The following is an 18,607-nucleotide window of genomic DNA, read 5'->3' as shown; positions in this document are numbered from 1 at the left end:
ATAATAATTTGCTATCAGCGGTAAATAGCTTTTACATAATAATTTGCTATCAGCAGTAGATAGCTTTTACATAATTTGCTATCAGCAGTAGATAGCTTTTACATAATAATTTGTTATTAGCGGTAGATAGCTTTTACATAATAATTTGCTATCAGCAGTAGATAGCTTTTAATAATTTGCATCAGCAGTAGATAGCTTTTACATGATAATTTGCTATCAGCAGTAGATAGCTTTTACATAATAATTTGCTATCAGCAGTAGATAGCTTTTACATAATTTGCTATCAGCAGTAGATAGCTTTTACATAAACATTTGCTATCAGCGGTAGATAGCTTTTACATAATAATTTGCTATCAGCAGTAGATAGCTTTTACATAATTTGCTAACAGCAGTAGATATCTTTTACATAACAATTTGCTATCAGCAGTAGATAGCTTTAACATAATAATTTGCTATCAGCAGTAGATAGCTTTTACATAACAATTTGCTATCAGCAGTAGATAGCTTTTACATAATAATTTGCTATCAGCAGTAGATAGCTTTTACATAATTTGCTATCACCGGTAGATAGCTTTTACATAATAATTTGCTATCAGCAGTAGATAGCTTTTACATAATTTGCTATCAGCAGTAGATAGCTTTTACATAATAATTTACTATCAGCAGTAGATAGCTGTTACATAATTTCCTACCAGCAGTAGATAGCTTTTACATAATTTGCTATCAGCAGTAGATAGCTTTTACATAATAAATTGCTATCAGCAGTAGATAGCTTTTACATAATAAATTGCTATCAGCAGTAGATAGCTTTTACATAATAATTTGCTATCAGCAGTAGATAGCTTTTACATAATAATTTGCTATCAGCAGTAGATAGCTTTTACATAATAAATTGCTATCAGCAGTAGATAGCTTTTACATAATTTCCTACCAGCAGTAGATAGCTTTTGCATAATAATTTGTTATCAGCAGTAGATAGCTTTTAAATAACAATTTGCTATCAGCAGTAGATAGCTTTTACATAATTTCCTACCAGCAGTAGATAGCTTTTACATAATATGCTATCAGCAGTAGATAGCTTTTACATAATAAATTGCTATCAGCAGTAGATAGCTTTTACATAATAATTTGCTATCAGCGGTAGATAGCTTTTACATGATAATTTGCTATCAGCAGTAGATAGCTTTTAAATAATAATTTGCCATCAGCAGTAGATAGCTTTTACATAATAATTTGTTATTAGCGGTAGATAGCTTATAAATAATAATTTGTTATCAGCAGTAGATAGCTTTTACATAATAAATTGCTATCAGCAGTAGATAGCTTTTACATAATAATTTGCTATCAGCAGTAGATAGCTTTTACATAACAATTTATTTACTATCAGCAGTAGATAGCTTTTACATAATTTGCTACCAGCAGTAGATAGCTTTTACATAATTTGCTATCAGCAGTAGATAGCTTTTACATAATAAATTGCCATCAGCAGTAGATAGCTTTTACATAATAATTTCCTACCAGCAGTAGATAGCTTTTACATAATAATTTGTTATCAGCAGTAGATAGCTTTTACATAATAATTTGTTATCAGCTTTAGATAGCTTTTACATAACAATTTACTATCAGCAGTAGATAGCTTTTACATAATAATTTGCTATCAGCAGTAGATAGCTTTTACATAATTTGCTACCAGCAGTAGATAGCTTTTACATAATTTGCTATCAGCAGTAGATAGCTTTTACATAATAATTTGCTATCAGCAGTAGATAGCTTTTACATAATAATTTGCTATCAGCAGTAGATAGCTTTTACATAATAAATTGCTATCAGCAGTAGATAGCTTTTACATAATAATTTGCTATCAGCAGTAGATAGCTTTTACATGACAATTTGCTATCAGCAGTAGATAGCTTTTACATAATAATTTGCTATCAGCAGTAGATAGCTTTTACATAATTTCCTACCAGCAGTAGATAGCTTTTACATAATAATTTGCTATCAGCAGTAGATAGCTTTTACATAATTTCCTACCAGCAGTAGATAGCTTTTACATAATTTGCTATCAGCAGTAGATAGCTTTTACATAATAAATTGCTATCAGCAGTAGATAGCCTTTACATAATAATTTGCTATCAGCAGTAGATAGCTTTTACATAATAATTTGTTATCAGCAGTTGATAGCTTTTACATAATAAATTGCTATCAGCAGTAGATAGCTTTTACATAATAATTTGCTATCAGCAGTAGATATCTTTTACATAATTTGCTATCAGCAGTAGATAGCTTTTACATAATTTGCTACCAGCAGTAGATAGCTTTTACATAATTTGCTATCAGCAGTAGATAGCTTTTACATAACAATTTACTATCAGCAGTAGATAGCTTTTACATAATAATTTGCTATCATCAGTAGATAGCTTTTACATAATTTGCTACCAGCAGTAGATAGCTTTTACATAATTTGCTATCAGCAGTAGATAGCTTTTACATAATAAATTGCTATCAGCAGTAGATAGCTTTTACATAATAATTTGCTATCAGCGGTAAATAGCTTTTACATAATAATTTGCTATCAGCAGTAGATAGCTTTTACATAATTTGCTATCAGCAGTAGATAGCTTTTACATAATAATTTGTTATTAGCGGTAGATAGCTTTTACATAATAATTTGCTATCAGCAGTAGATAGCTTTTACATAATAATTTGCTATCAGCAGTAGATAGCTTTTACATGATAATTTGCTATCAGCAGTAGATAGCTTTTACATAATAATTTGCTATCAGCAGTAGATAGCTTTTACATAATTTGCTATCAGCAGTAGATAGCTTTTACATAAACATTTGCTATCAGCGGTAGATAGCTTTTACATAATAATTTGCTATCAGCAGTAGATAGCTTTTACATAATTTGCTAACAGCAGTAGATATCTTTTACATAACAATTTGCTATCAGCAGTAGATAGCTTTAACATAATAATTTGCTATCAGCAGTAGATAGCTTTTACATAACAATTTGCTATCAGCAGTAGATAGCTTTTACATAATAATTTGCTATCAGCAGTAGATAGCTTTTACATAATTTGCTATCAGCGGTAGATAGCTTTTACATAATAATTTGCTATCAGCAGTAGATAGCTTTTACATAATTTGCTAACAGCAGTAGATAGCTTTTACATAATAATTTGCTATCAGCAGTAGATAGCTTTTACATAATAATTTGCTATCAGCAGTAGATAGCTTTTACATAACAATTTGCTATCAGCAGTAGATAGCTTTAACATAATAATTTGCTATCAGCAGTAGATAGCTTTACATAATAAATTGCTATCAGCAGTAGATAGCTTTTACATAATAGATTGCTATCAGCAGTAGATAGCTTTTACATGACAATTTGCTATCAGCAGTAGATAGCTTTTACATAATAAATTGCTATCAGCAGTAGATAGCTTTTACATAATAAATTGCTATCAGCAGTAGATAGCTTTTACATCACAATTTACTATCAGCAGTAGATAGCTTTTACATAATAATTTGCTATCAACAGTAGATAGCTTTTACATAATAAATTGCTATCAGCAGTAGATAGCTTTTACATAATAATTTGCTATCAGCATTAGATAGCTTTTACATAATAATTTGCTATCAGCAGTAGATAGCTTTTACATAATAATTTGCTATCAGCAGTAGATAGCTTTTACATAATTTGCTATCAGCAGTAGATAGCTTTTACATAAGAATTTGCTATCAGCGGTAGATAGCTTTTACATAATAATTTGCTATCAGCAGTAGATAGCTGTTACATAATTTGCTAACAGCAGTAGATAGCTTTTACATAACAATTTGCTATCAGCAGTAGATAGCTTTAACATAATAATTTGCTATCAGCAGTAGATAGCTTTTACATAATAAATTGCTATCAGCAGTAGATAGCTTTTACATAATAGATTGCTATCAGCAGTAGATAGCTTTTACATAATAATTTGCTATCAGCAGTAGATAGCTTTTACATAATAAATTGCTATCAGCAGTAGATAGCTGTTACATAATAAATTGCTATCAGCAGTAGATAGCTTTTACATAATAGATTGCTATCAGCAGTAGATAGCTTTTACATAATAAATTGCTATCAGCAGTAGATAGCTTTTACATAATAAATTGCTATCAGCAGTAGATAGCTTTTACATAATAATTTGCTATCAGCAGTAGATATCTTTTACATAATTTGCTATCAGCAGTAGATAGCTTTTACATAATTTGCTACCAGCAGTAGATAGCTTTTACATAATTTGCTATCAGCAGTAGATAGCTTTTACATAACAATTTACTATCAGCAGTAGATAGCTTTTACATAATAATTTGCTATCATCAGTAGATAGCTTTTACATAATAATTTGCTACCAGCAGTAGATAGCTTTTACATAATTTGCTATCAGCAGTAGATAGCTTTTACATAATAAATTGCTATCAGCAGTAGATAGCTTTTACATAATAATTTGCTATCAGCGGTAAATAGCTTTTACATAATAATTTGCTATCAGCAGTAGATAGCTTTTACATAATTTGCTATCAGCAGTAGATAGCTTTACATAATAATTTGTTATTAGCGGTAGATAGCTTTTACATAATAATTTGCTATCAGCAGTAGATAGCTTTTACATAATAATTTGCTATCAGCAGTAGATAGCTTTTACATGATAATTTGCTATCAGCAGTAGATAGCTTTACATAATAATTTGCTATCAGCAGTAGATAGCTGTTACATAATTTGCTAACAGCAGTAGATAGCTTTTACATAAACATTTGCTATCAGCGGTAGATAGCTTTTACATAATAATTTGCTATCAGCAGTAGATAGCTTTTACATAATTTGCTATCAGCAGTAGATATCTTTTACATAACAATTTGCTATCAGCAGTAGATAGCTTTAACATAATAATTTGCTATCAGCAGTAGATAGCTTTACATAACAATTTGCTATCAGCAGTAGATAGCTTTTACATAATAATTTGCTATCAGCAGTAGATAGCTTTTACATAATTTGCTATCAGCGGTAGATAGCTTTTACATAATAATTTGCTATCAGCAGTAGATAGCTTTTACATAATTTGCTAACAGCAGTAGATAGCTTTTACATAATAATTTGCTATCAGCAGTAGATAGCTTTTACATAATAATTTGCTATCAGCAGTAGATAGCTTTTAAATAATAATTTGCTATCAGCAGTAGATAGCTTTAACATAATAATTTGCTATCAGCAGTAGATAGCTTTAACATAATAATTTGCTATCAGCAGTAGATAGCTTTTACATAATAAATTGCTATCAGCAGTAGATAGCTTTTACATAATAGATTGCTATCAGCAGTAGATAGCTTTTACATGACAATTTGCTATCAGCAGTAGATAGCTTTTACATAATAAATTGCTACCAGCAGTAGATAGCTGTTACATAATAAATTGCTATCAGCAGTAGATAGCTTTTACATAATAGATTGCTATCAGCAGTAGATAGCTTTTACATAATAAATTGCTATCAGCAGTAGATAGCTTTTACATAATAAATTGCTATCAGCAGTAGATAGCTTTTACATAATAATTTGCTATCAGCAGTAGATAGCTTTTACATTACGTAATTTGCTATCAGCAGTGGATAGCTTTACATAATAATTTGCTATCAGCAGTAGATAGCTTTTACATAATAATTTGCTATCAGCAGTAGATGGCTGTTACATAATAATTTGCTATCAGCAGTAGATGGCTGTTACATAATAATTTGCTATCAGCAGTAGATAGCTTTTACATAATAATTTGCTATTAGCGGTAGGTAGCTTTTAAATAATAAAACATAAAATAATAAAAACATTGCCGAAGCAATATCTAATTGACACATGCGTGAAAGAAAAATACACATTATACATAAGTAATGATTTGATATCTAAGTAGATAGCTTTTACATAATAATTTGCTATCAGCAGTAGATAGCTTTTACTTTGCTATTAGCAGTAGATAGCTTTTAAATAACAATTTGCTATCAGCAGTAGATAGCTTTTACATAATAATTTGCTATCAGCAGTAGATAGCTTTTACATAATAATTTGCTATCAGCAGTAGATAGCTTTTACATAACAATTTGCTATCAGCAGTAGATAGCTTTAACATAATAATTTGCTATCAGCAGTAGATAGCTTTTACATAATAAATTGCTATCAGCAGTAGATAGCTTTTACATAATAGATTGCTATCAGCAGTAGATAGCTTTTACATGACAATTTGCTATCAGCAGTAGATAGCTTTTACATGACAATTTGCTATCAGCAGTAGATAGCTTTTACATAATAAATTGCTATCAGCAGTAGATAGCTTTTACATAATAAATTGCTATCAGCAGTAGATAGCTTTTACATCACAATTTACTATCAGCAGTAGATAGCTTTTACATAATAATTTGCTATCAACAGTAGATAGCTTTTACATAATAAATTGCTATCAGCAGTAGATAGCTTTTACATAATAATTTGCTATCAGCATTAGATAGCTTTTACATAATAATTTGCTATCAGCAGTAGATAGCTTTTACATAATAATTTGCTATCAGCAGTAGATAGCTTTTACATAATTTGCTATCAGCAGTAGATAGCTTTTACATAAAAATTTGCTATCAGCGGTAGATAGCTTTTACATAATAATTTGCTATCAGCAGTAGATAGCTGTTACATAATTTGCTAACAGCAGTAGATAGCTTTTACATAACAATTTGCTATCAGCAGTAGATAGCTTTAACATAATAATTTGCTATCAGCAGTAGATAGCTTTTACATAATAAATTGCTATCAGCAGTAGATAGCTTTTACATAATAGATTGCTATCAGCAGTAGATAGCTTTTACATGACAATTTGCTATCAGCAGTAGATAGCTTTTACATAATAAATTGCTATCAGCAGTAGATAGCTGTTACATAATAAATTGCTATCAGCAGTAGATAGCTTTTACATAATAGATTGCTATCAGCAGTAGATAGCTTTTACATAATAAATTGCTATCAGCAGTAGATAGCTTTTACATAATAAATTGCTATCAGCAGTAGATAGCTTTTACATAATAATTTGCTATCAGCAGTAGATAGCTTTTACATTACGTAATTTGCTATCAGCAGTGGATAGCTTTTACATAATAATTTGCTATCAGCAGTAGATAGCTTTTACATAATAATTTGCTATCAGCAGTAGATGGCTGTTACATAATAATTTGCTATCAGCAGTAGATGGCTGTTACATAATAATTTGCTATCAGCAGTAGATAGCTTTTACATAATAATTTGCTATTAGCGGTAGGTAGCTTTTAAATAATAAAAACATAAAATAATAAAAACATTGCCGAAGCAATATCTAATTGACACATGCGTGAATGAAAAATACACATTATACATAAGTAATGATTTGATATCTAAGTAGATAGCTTTTATATAATAATTTGCTATCAGCAGTAGATAGCTATCAAATAATAATTTGCTATCAGCAGTAGATAGCTTTTACATAATAATTTGCTATCAGCAGTAGATAGCTTTTAAATAATACTTTGCTATTAGCAGTAGATAGCTTTTAAATAACAATTTGCTATCAGCAGTAGATAGCTTTAACATAATAATTTGCTATCAGCAGTAGATAGCTTTTACATAATAATTTGCTATCAGCAGTAGATAGCTTTTACATAATAATTTGCTATCAGCAGTAGATGGCTGTTACATAATAATTTGCTATCAGCATAGATGGCTGTTACATAATAATTTGCTATCAGCAGTAGATAGATTTTACATAATAATTTGCTATTAGCGGTAGGTAGCTTTTAAATAATAAAAACATAAAATAATAAAAACATTGCCGAAGCAATATCTAATTGACACATGCGTGAATGAAAAATACACATTATACATAAGTAATGATTTGATATCTAAGTAGATAGCTTTTATATAATAATTTGCTATCAGCAGTAGATAGCTATCAAATAATAATTTGCTATCAGCAGTAGATAGCTTTTACATAATAATTTGCTATCAGCAGTAGATAGCTTTTACATAATTTGCTAACAGCAGTAGATAGCTTTTACATAATAATTTGCTATCAGCAGTAGATAGCTTTTACATAATAATTTGCTATCAGCAGTAGATAGCTTTTACATAACAATTTGCTATCAGCAGTAGATAGCTTTAACATAATAATTTGCTATCAGCAGTAGATAGCTTTTACATAATAAATTGCTATCAGCAGTAGATAGCTTTTACATAATAGATTGCTATCAGCAGTAGATAGCTTTACATGACAATTTGCTATCAGCAGTAGATAGCTTTTACGCGACAATTTGCTATCAGCAGTAGATAGCTTTTACATAATAAATTGCTATCAGCAGTAGATAGCTTTTACATAATAAATTGCTATCAGCAGTAGATAGCTTTTACATCACAATTTACTATCAGCAGTAGATAGCTTTTACATAATAATTTGCTATCAACAGTAGATAGCTTTTACATAATAAATTGCTATCAGCAGTAGATAGCTTTTACATAATAATTTGCTATCAGCATTAGATAGCTTTTACATAATAATTTGCTATCAGCAGTAGATAGCTTTTACATAATAATTTGCTATCAGCAGTAGATAGCTTTTACATAATTTGCTATCAGCAGTAGATAGCTTTTACATAAAAATTTGCTATCAGCGGTAGATAGCTTTTACATAATAATTTGCTATCAGCAGTAGATAGCTGTTACATAATTTGCTAACAGCAGTAGATAGCTTTTACATAACAATTTGCTATCAGCAGTAGATAGCTTTAACATAATAATTTGCTATCAGCAGTAGATAGCTTTTACATAATAAATTGCTATCAGCAGTAGATAGCTTTACATAATAGATTGCTATCAGCAGTAGATAGCTTTTACATGACAATTTGCTATCAGCAGTAGATAGCTTTTACATAATAAATTGCTATCAGCAGTAGATAGCTGTTACATAATAAATTGCTATCAGCAGTAGATAGCTTTTACATAATAGATTGCTATCAGCAGTAGATAGCTTTTACATAATAAATTGCTATCAGCAGTAGATAGCTTTTACATAATAAATTGCTATCAGCAGTAGATAGCTTTTACATAATAATTTGCTATCAGCAGTAGATAGCTTTTACATTACGTAATTTGCTATCAGCAGTGGATAGCTTTTACATAATAATTTGCTATCAGCAGTAGATAGCTTTTACATAATAATTTGCTATCAGCAGTAGATGGCTGTTACATAATAATTTGCTATCAGCAGTAGATGGCTGTTACATAATAATTTGCTATCAGCAGTAGATAGCTTTTACATAATAATTTGCTATTAGCGGTAGGTAGCTTTTAAATAATAAAAACATAAAATAATAAAAACATTGCCGAAGCAATATCTAATTGACACATGCGTGAATGAAAATACACATTATACATAAGTAATGATTTGATATCTAAGTAGATAGCTTTTATATAATAATTTGCTATCAGCAGTAGATAGCTATCAAATAATAATTTGCTATCAGCAGTAGATAGCTTTTACATAATAATTTGCTATCAGCAGTAGATAGCTTTTAAATAATACTTTGCTATTAGCAGTAGATAGCTTTTAAATAACAATTTGCTATCAGCAGTAGATAGCTTTAACATAATAATTTGCTATCAGCAGTAGATAGCTTTTACATAATAATTTGCTATCAGCAGTAGATGGCTGTTACATAATTTTCTATCAGCAGTAGATATCTTTTACATAATAAATTGCTATTAGCAATATATACTAGTAGCTTTTACATAATAATTTGCTATCAGCAGTAGATAGCTTTTACATAATAATTTGCTATCAGCAGTAGATAGCTTTTAAATAATACTTTGCTATCAGCAGTAGATAGCTTTTAAATAACAATTTGCTATCAGCAGTAGATAGCTTTAACATAATAATTTGCTATCAGCAGTAGATGGCTTTTACATAATAAATTGCTATCAGCAGTAGATAGCTTTTACATAATAGTTTGCTATCAGCAGTAGATAGCTTTTACATGACAATTTGCTATCAGCAGTAGATAGCTTTTACATAATAAATTGCTATCAGCAGTAGATAACTGTTACATAATAATTTGCTATCACCAGTAGATAGCTGTTACATAATTTGCTATCAGCAGTAGATAGCTTTTACATAATAATTTGCTATCAGCAGTAGATAGCTTTTACATAATAATTTGCTATCAGCATTAGATAGCTTTTACATAATAGTTTGCTATCAGCAGTAGATGGCTTTTACATAATTTCCTACCAGCAGTAGATAGCTTTTACATAATTTGCTATTAGCAGTAGATAGCTTTTACATAATAATTTGCTATCAGCAGTAGATAGCTGTTACATAATAATTTGCTATCAGCAGTAGATAGCTTTTACATAATAATTTGCTATCAGCAGTAGATAGCTTTTACATAATAGTTTGCTATCAGCAGTAGATAGCTTTTACATAATAGTTTGCTATCAGCAGTAGATAGCTTTTACATCACAATTTGCTATCAGCAGTAGATAGCTTTTACATAATAAATTGCTATCAGCAGTAGATAGCTGTTACATAATAATTTGCTATCAGCAGTAGATAGCTGTTACATAATTTGCTATCAGCAGTAGATAGCCTTTACATAATAATTTGCTATCAGCAGTAGATAGCTTTTACATAATAATTTGCTATCAGCAGTAGATAGCTTTTACATAATAATTTGCTTTTAGCGGTAGATAGCTTTTAAATAATAAAAACATAAAATAATAAAAACATTGCCGAAGCAATATCTAATTGACATAACTATGCGTGAATGAAAAATACACATTATACATAAGTAATGATTTGATATCTAAGTAGATAGCTTTTATATAATAATTTGCTATCAGTAGTTGATAGCTATCAAATAATAATTTTTTTATCAGCAGTAGATAGCTTTTACATAATAATTTGCTATCAGCAGTGGATAGCTTTTAAATAATACTTTGCTATCAGCAGTAGATAGCTTTTAAATAACAATTTGCTATCAGCAGTAGATAGCTTTAACATAATAATTTGCTATCAGCAGTAGATAGCTTTTACATAATAAATTGCTATCAGCAGTAGATAGCTTTTACATAATAAATTGCTATCAGCAGTAGATAGCTTTTACATAATAGATTGCTATCAGCAGTAGATAGCTTTTACATAATAAATTGCTATCAGCAGTAGATAGCTGTTACATAATAATTTGCTATCAGCAGTAGATAGCTGTTACATAATTTGCTATCAGCAGTAGATAGCTGTTACATAATAATTTGCTATCAGCAGTAGATAGCTGTTACATAATAATTTGCTATCAGCAGTAGGTAGCTGTTACATAATTTGCTATCAGCAGTAGATAGCTGTTACATAATAATTTGCTATCAGCAGTAGATAGATTTTACATAATTTGCTATCAGCAGTAGATGGCTTTTACATAATTTGATAACAGCAGTAGATAGCTTTTACATAATGATTTGCTATCAGCAGTAGATAGCTTTTACATAATTTGCTATCAGCAGTAGATAGCTTTTACATAATTTGCTATCAGCAGTAGATAGCTTTTACATAATTTGCTATTAGCAGTAGATAGCTTTTACATAATTTGCTATTAGCAGTAGATAGCTTTTAAATAATAATTTGCTATTAGCAGTAAATAGCTTTTAAATAACAATTTGCTATTAGCAGTAGATAGCTTTTACATAATTTGCTATCAGCAGTAGATAGCTTTTAAATAATAATTTGCTATCAGCAATAGATAGCTTTTACATAATAATTTGCTATCGGCAGTAGATAACTTTTACATAATAATTTGCTATCGACGTTGAAATGGTAATTTGCAATACGCAATATAGATATCTTTTAAAAATGATAAACAATAATTTTCTATCAACAGTAGCTATCTCTTACATAATAAATTGCTATCAGCAGTATATGGCTTTTACATAATAATTTGATATCGGTGGTCATGGTGGTAGCTAGCTTTTAAATGGTAATTTGCAATAAGTAATATAGATCGCTTTTAAACATGTTAAATAATAATTTACTATCAGCAGTAGATATATCTTGCATAATAAATTGCTATCAGCAGTAGATAGCTTAAACATAATATTTGACAATGTCGTAAGTACCAAATCAAATCAATAATAAGGCAATATTTAAATCCTATAATACTTTTGAAATATGTTTGTTTCCATTGTCAGACCGAAGAAGTTCAAGGATTTGATGTATACTGGCCTACCACTCTTCGACCATGATGAGATTGATGCCATCGCTAAAGAGAGAAATGCCCGCAAAGTAACAGTGTCTGAAATAGCTGACTTGCTAATGCAGCGTCACATTATCGGAGTAGTGAGGGGAAGAGCCGAGGTAAGTAAATTTATAAGGGTGGGGGTGTGTGGGGGGAGGGGGTGATCAAAATTCATATACCAAACCTTGCAATCATAACACATATACCATCAGAAAGTTGGTGTATCCTTGGTGTACGATAGGCCTCTTCATGAGTTAGACTGGTGCAAAGACTCTGAGGAAGCAGCCTACGGAATGAAGCTATCAACAGCAGATTTCTATGCTAGGCTAGTAAAGTCAGTGCAGTTTTGTTCGAGTCTTCAGTCTTCAATGATTTCCTCCTTATAGCCGCCATTCTGGGTAAACTAGGAGTGGTGATGCCGTTGACCTTTTCATCCGGTGCGGTGGAAATTCGGGGTTCAAAGACGATCAATTCAAATGATGAACTCAAAATGTATGCCAAAAAAGGTGTATATACAAAGTTGTGCTGGTGCTGGTGAAACATGTTGCTTAGAGGCATTTTAGGGTTGGTGGCATTCGAAGGATAAACTAGAAAGCATAGATTTGATGAACTTAATCAATGATCCATTGGTCAATCCAGTGCAAATCTCGTACAAATTTGGAAGAAATAGCCCTACTATACCAATACCATGAGTGAATGGGTGGCTGGGTGGAACGTTTGGTGTTGGTTGTTTAATAACGCCAACAGGAAATGTGCTATCAATCATGCCTGCGGAGGTGTTATTGATACCAGATCTTGAAGATAATAATCCTCGTGTTTTACATGACAATTTTAAACCATGATTTTTGTGCAGTTTGGACCTCGTGCTCTAGGCCACAGGTCTTTATTAGCGTATCCTGATCAGCCTGAACAGTTGACTCGCGTTAACCGATTGAAGGGAAGACAGTTCTATAGACCAGCATGTCCCTCGGTAACCGAACAATCTGCTGTAAAGATATTCAAGGGAAGGAAGGAGAGTGATCGATTTGTTTCACATGAGGACGGTCTGGGTAAGTGGGGTCTTTGCGCACTTGGCTATTGTCATTTGTTTGTTTGTTTGTTTGTTTGTGTGTGTGTGGGTGTGGGGGTGGGTGTGTGTGTGTGTGTTTGTGTTTGTTTGTTTGTTTGTTTGTTTAGTTGTTTGCTTGTTTGTATGTGTGTTTGATGGAATATAGGGGTGGGGTGTGTGTTTGTTTGCATTTGCTTTTGCAACTTGTTCTTGGAAGAAAGTTCCCTAAGAAGTTCAACACATCCAGAAATAATGTATTTTGCTGTTTAATATGTTTAATGATCACTTCCACACCCCAAGCCTCATTAATTGCTTGAATCGGCAACACATGTTATGTAATATACTCACGGTCCCTTTTCCTATTGCAATCCCGGTTTGTGTATTATTACCTACAGATCTATTTGATAGTGATGAGCGGTTCTGTAAGACTACATCTCCTACTGAAGGCTGTTGTCAATTCCCGGATGAAACAAGACCAGATAATTTTCTGCCACGATCTCCATACATGTCATTTGCACCTACGATGAGGGATGAATGTCGTAATATGTTTCCAGCAGTCTGCCATTTTGATAATACTGCAAGGTAAAATTACTGCACGCGATGATGCGTCTGTTCTGGGGGGGGCTTGACACAAATGACCATACAGGTAGGGCCTATATATGTTCCCTCAAACCCCTGTTTTTGGACTGTGTCGCGCCGAATGACCCCTAAATCGTAGCGATAAAGACGATTACAGCTCTAAACTAGAAGGCTATATATTTGTACACAAATACGGCTATACCCTCATGTTATCGGTGTACCCAAACTTACAGTCCTTATTTGCTGAGGACTTAATATTAAGAATGTGTAAAAAGTCGCCCAATTGGGCAGAAAATGTGTAAAAAGTGAAAGTCCAAGTCACAAGCTTTAATTGAATGTAGGTTGCACTGTCGTAGAACTTTAAATAAAGAAATTGTAAAAAGTGACCCCCCACCAGGGGAGTCGTCTCTCTTACTCTCCATAGGTTGCTGTTGTCAGTATCTCTTACTCACAGTGAGGCTATGCAATATGATAAGGGAAACTATTCCAGAGGGAGTATGTAAATTAAATGTAACAGCTATTTCAGAGGGAGTATGTAAATTAAACGGAACAGCCTATTTTGGGACCATTTCAGAGGGAGTATGTAAATTAAATGGAACAGCCAATTATGTAATTTAACTGGAACAGCCTTAACGCTTCACGCTGGTATTTCCAATTACCGGTAGTATATTAATAATTATAATACGGATAAGTCTGTTTAGTCCTACATGTGTGGGGGGGTATGTGAGTGTTAGTAACAATATAATTCTCAGGTGCTACTGTGTACATGTACAAATTCTGAGCCCGGAAGCTGCTTTATTTGATGAGAAACGGCCGGCCCTTTGTTTTAACATTTGGGGCCTTAGGGCCCATAATATTTGACTTATGAGGCCCATGGATATATGTTGAAGTTTAATTCTCTAGTGATATCAGTAGACGCAAGCTGGGCACTGTAGCTGCTTTATTTACTGAGTAACGGCCGGCCCTATGTTTTAGCGTTTGGGGCCCTGGGGCCCATATAATGTAATATATGGGGCTCACATGTACATATAATAATGTGATTTTCAGGTGCAATCTGTGTATTAACTCTGAGCCCTAAAGCTGCTTTATTTACAGAGTAACGGCCGGCCCTATGTTTTAGCGTTTGGGGCCCAGGGGCCCATATTATGTAACATATGGGGTTCATATATACATATGACAATATAATACTGAAGACCTATCTGTGTACCAAATCTGAGCCCTGTAGCTACTTTATTTGCTGAGAAACGGCCAGCCCTTTGCTTTAACATTTGGGCCCCTGGGGCCTCTAGCCTTGTACATCTGGGGCCAAAATGGGCAAAAGGCACATCTACAATTTAGGGCTTATACATGTACAACATATGAGCCCTAGTGCCCTTGTAGCTTTAGAGCTAGGCTTGTCAATCTGTTGGCCCTTATTTTTTAACATTTGGGGCCCTGGGGCCCATAATATATAACATATGGGGCTCATGTATACTTGTATTTATAGAGTACCCCTAAGGCTATCAGTGTACCAACTCAGGGCCCTGAGGCTGCTTCATCTGATGAGAAACAGCATGGTTTGTGGTTTTTACATTTGGGCCCCTGGGGCCCGTGACCTTTGACCTCTGGGGTCGAGATGGGCAAAAGGCACATCTACAGGGTAGGGCCCATAAGTGTACCACATATGGGCTCTGGGGCCCTTGTAGTTTTAGCGCTAGCCTTGACAGAATGATGTGTTTGATAGGAGGAGAAGGAGATGGAGGAGAAGGAGGAGATGGAGAAGAAACCATAGAATGGCAATATACCCGTCCATGCTTCGCATGCGGGTATAAAGACCCCCAAATTGCGAATTGTATTCAAGGTGGTTTTTAACCAGAAAGCCAAGAACTACACTGTAAAAGTCATAGAACACTGACATTAGTGTTCTGTCTCTGTTTCCAAGATTAGTTATGAAAAGATGTCTGCATATCCATACTAAAATTTGCCTTAAATAATGTCTCCTTACCTTTTACTATCACAACAAGGAAACATTGCTACATTAATATTTGATTTTGACAAATAAGACAACATTTTCAAAACTTAGAACACATAATTATGTAACACATTTTGAACACTTGACACGTGTTCAAAATGTCCTTATGTCTTTCTTTGTTTCATTTGAACACTGGTGTTCTTGTAGTTTGAACACTGATGTTCTGAAATATTTTAGAACACTTATTACACAAGGTGTCATGTGTTCAACTAGCTGTATCTTATGAACTCGTTTCAGGTGTTCACACTAGTGTTCTCTAAATAAGTTGAACACGTGTCATGTGTTAAAAAACCGTTACATTAATGAACGTGTTCCATGTGTTCTGGCCAGTTTACAGTGTAGACCCTTGGATTTGACAGCTCGTAGCTCCGAATACCCTCTTTAACCAATACGCCGTCAGCTCACAAAGACTCACCATTTCTACCATTTCTAGTTTCGCGGCGAATATATGTATACCCACCAAAAATGATGATGTGGCCTCCTCTCCCCTCTCCGTGGTCTATTTGCGGGTATACACTTGTTTACGAGTAATTTTCACTCGTTTAGGAATAATTTTCACTCTTGGAGATTGGGGTTTTCACTGTTTTACAATGAGTAGCCTTTCCCATACCCAACCTTATATACAGCCAATCATACACGCACTAATGAACTCACTCCGTCTGCATGTCATTTTCGGATTCGCTGCACCAGGAAAGCTTTCATTATTGAAGCCTTTATGCAATGTTTTAAATTTTGACAAATAGGACATGCACTTTTTGTATTGCACAATAGAGGTTATCCATGTTCTATAAGCTGCAAATCCTATCAGCGACTGCTATACCTTTTTTAGGACTTTCAAAAGAAGGTAACTCCGAGGTCATGCATTGAATTGGTTTGAATGAGGAATACTACGGGAAGTCACACATGAGTAAAGTGGATAACCTCTATTGCAATTTACGCTCATGCACAACTTGAACTTGTCACACGACTGCCGATAGCTTGATGTAATCATGCATCTTGCAATCTTTATCAATAAATATGTTTTGTTTTATCGTTGTTGTCAGACTACAAACAGTGTCCAAAGAGTCCGAGCCGTGGTTCCATTCACTACTGCAAGAAATTGGGCAAAGAAATGGCGGTTACGAGATACTTATCAACACGTCATTCAACGTTAAGGTAAATCATAATGCATTGACTACTCTGATGGTCCAAGTGATGCGGTGTTACCGACAATCCTGGTGGAAAATGTTGCCACGCCATAGCGTAAATTGCCGAACGGTCCACACTCCCCTTTTGCAATGTTAATTGATTTGGACAACGTCATCACCATTTCATAGTCTCCCAACATTGAAAGATGGATGGAGTTGGGGAAGGGGACAAGGGGAGAGTGTAAGCTGAATCTTCATTTTGAAGATTGCGGATGTATACGATATGGTTCTAGCGAGTGCATGCATGCTGTTAACAACCTAATGTGGCAACGAATTTCTGCCAGGATTGAATGTCCGTGAAATCTCTCCGACCGATGAGAATACAATTATGTGATTGTCTGTGCCATTTGGGTGAAAAATGGGCTCTGGGTAATTTTGTTCACACAACTTTTGTAAATATTCTCTTTCATTGCAAAATGTATGGCGAGGGTTTATTTGGCACTCTTTGACAATCCCAGAATTCCTAGATTAAAGTTTATACAGGCATTCAAACTGTTCAAACATTTTTAAACTAATTCCAGCAAGGTATAGATATTTGGGATCCATACAGGTCAAAATAGAACAATTCCTCTGATTTACCAGTCTTGTCCATATGAACAGCAGAAAACTAATGGTTAGCTATCAATTTTGATATACTTCCTACCCGATACTGCCAGTAATAAGCAAATTTTACTCAATGTTTCAAAAGCATTTTTGACACCTGTTTTGCTGTTTTGTTAAATTCAGGGCAAACCTATCCTGAATGAGTTGAAAACTGCATTGGAAATCATGGACAATGAACCTGACGGTCTCCTGCCATATGTGGTGTGTGAAGATTGGCTGTTCACCAGGAAAGATGGCATTACTAATGGACTCATGAAACATTGAAGAATGAAGGATTCTGATGACTCATGGGGAATGTCCAGTGTGCACTATAAAGCAGCAGCAGCAGCAGCAACAACACCATTTGTATGCTGTAGCAAGTTTCACTTTTTGATTGAGTTATGTAATCCTTGCTCTTTTGTTTGAACGGAACGAGACAGCAAAGAACATTCAGTATCCATCAACATTATTATTGGGTAAAGCATATTGTAATTTCTTTCAATTTACATTGTTTTTTACGTAAATTTATCACATGTTTTAATTGCTTTTTATTATATTAATTATAGTATCAGGATTTAGATACTTTTGGCAAAACATGTAATCATTATTCTAATTCAAGAACATGAGTGCTGGCTGTGTTATTTTGGAATCGGGAGTAGTTCAATGATATGAAATGTGAAATTCTAGCTGACATAATGAAGATCTTGTTATAACCGAATTAAATGTGCCTAGGTGAGCTACGTCATCAAAAAGTTTTGGTGTCAAAAGAAAGTTCATATTTTACTTTTACTGACCCCCGAAAATCTGAGGTATTTAGATATGAAAGTATAAAACTTGGAATAAGAATGCTTCGGTGACGCATGACGTTTCTCTATTGTGTC

At 33.1% G+C, this 18,607-nt stretch overlaps 1 protein-coding gene across 1 annotated transcript in view; it reads left to right on the top strand.

Moving 5' to 3' along the window:
* Positions 1 to 18,343, top strand: part of LOC140152800 (nodulation protein NolO-like) — a 49,775-nt gene extending 31,432 nt beyond the window's left edge. The window contains exons 10-14 of the mRNA XM_072175302.1: positions 12,273 to 12,438; positions 13,173 to 13,368; positions 13,763 to 13,949; positions 17,001 to 17,112; positions 17,871 to 18,343. Coding sequence (XP_072031403.1) covers positions 12,273 to 12,438; positions 13,173 to 13,368; positions 13,763 to 13,949; positions 17,001 to 17,112; positions 17,871 to 18,011 — 802 coding nt within the window. The 3' untranslated portion in view covers positions 18,012 to 18,343. The remainder of the gene's footprint in view (positions 1 to 12,272; positions 12,439 to 13,172; positions 13,369 to 13,762; positions 13,950 to 17,000; positions 17,113 to 17,870) is intronic.
* Positions 18,344 to 18,607: the final 264 nt, after the last annotated feature.

This window comes from Amphiura filiformis, chromosome 1 (genome assembly GCF_039555335.1).
Source record: "Amphiura filiformis chromosome 1, Afil_fr2py, whole genome shotgun sequence".
Taxonomy (NCBI): Eukaryota; Metazoa; Echinodermata; class Ophiuroidea; order Amphilepidida; family Amphiuridae; genus Amphiura; species Amphiura filiformis.
This window is presented reverse-complemented; position numbering and strand designations above follow the sequence as displayed.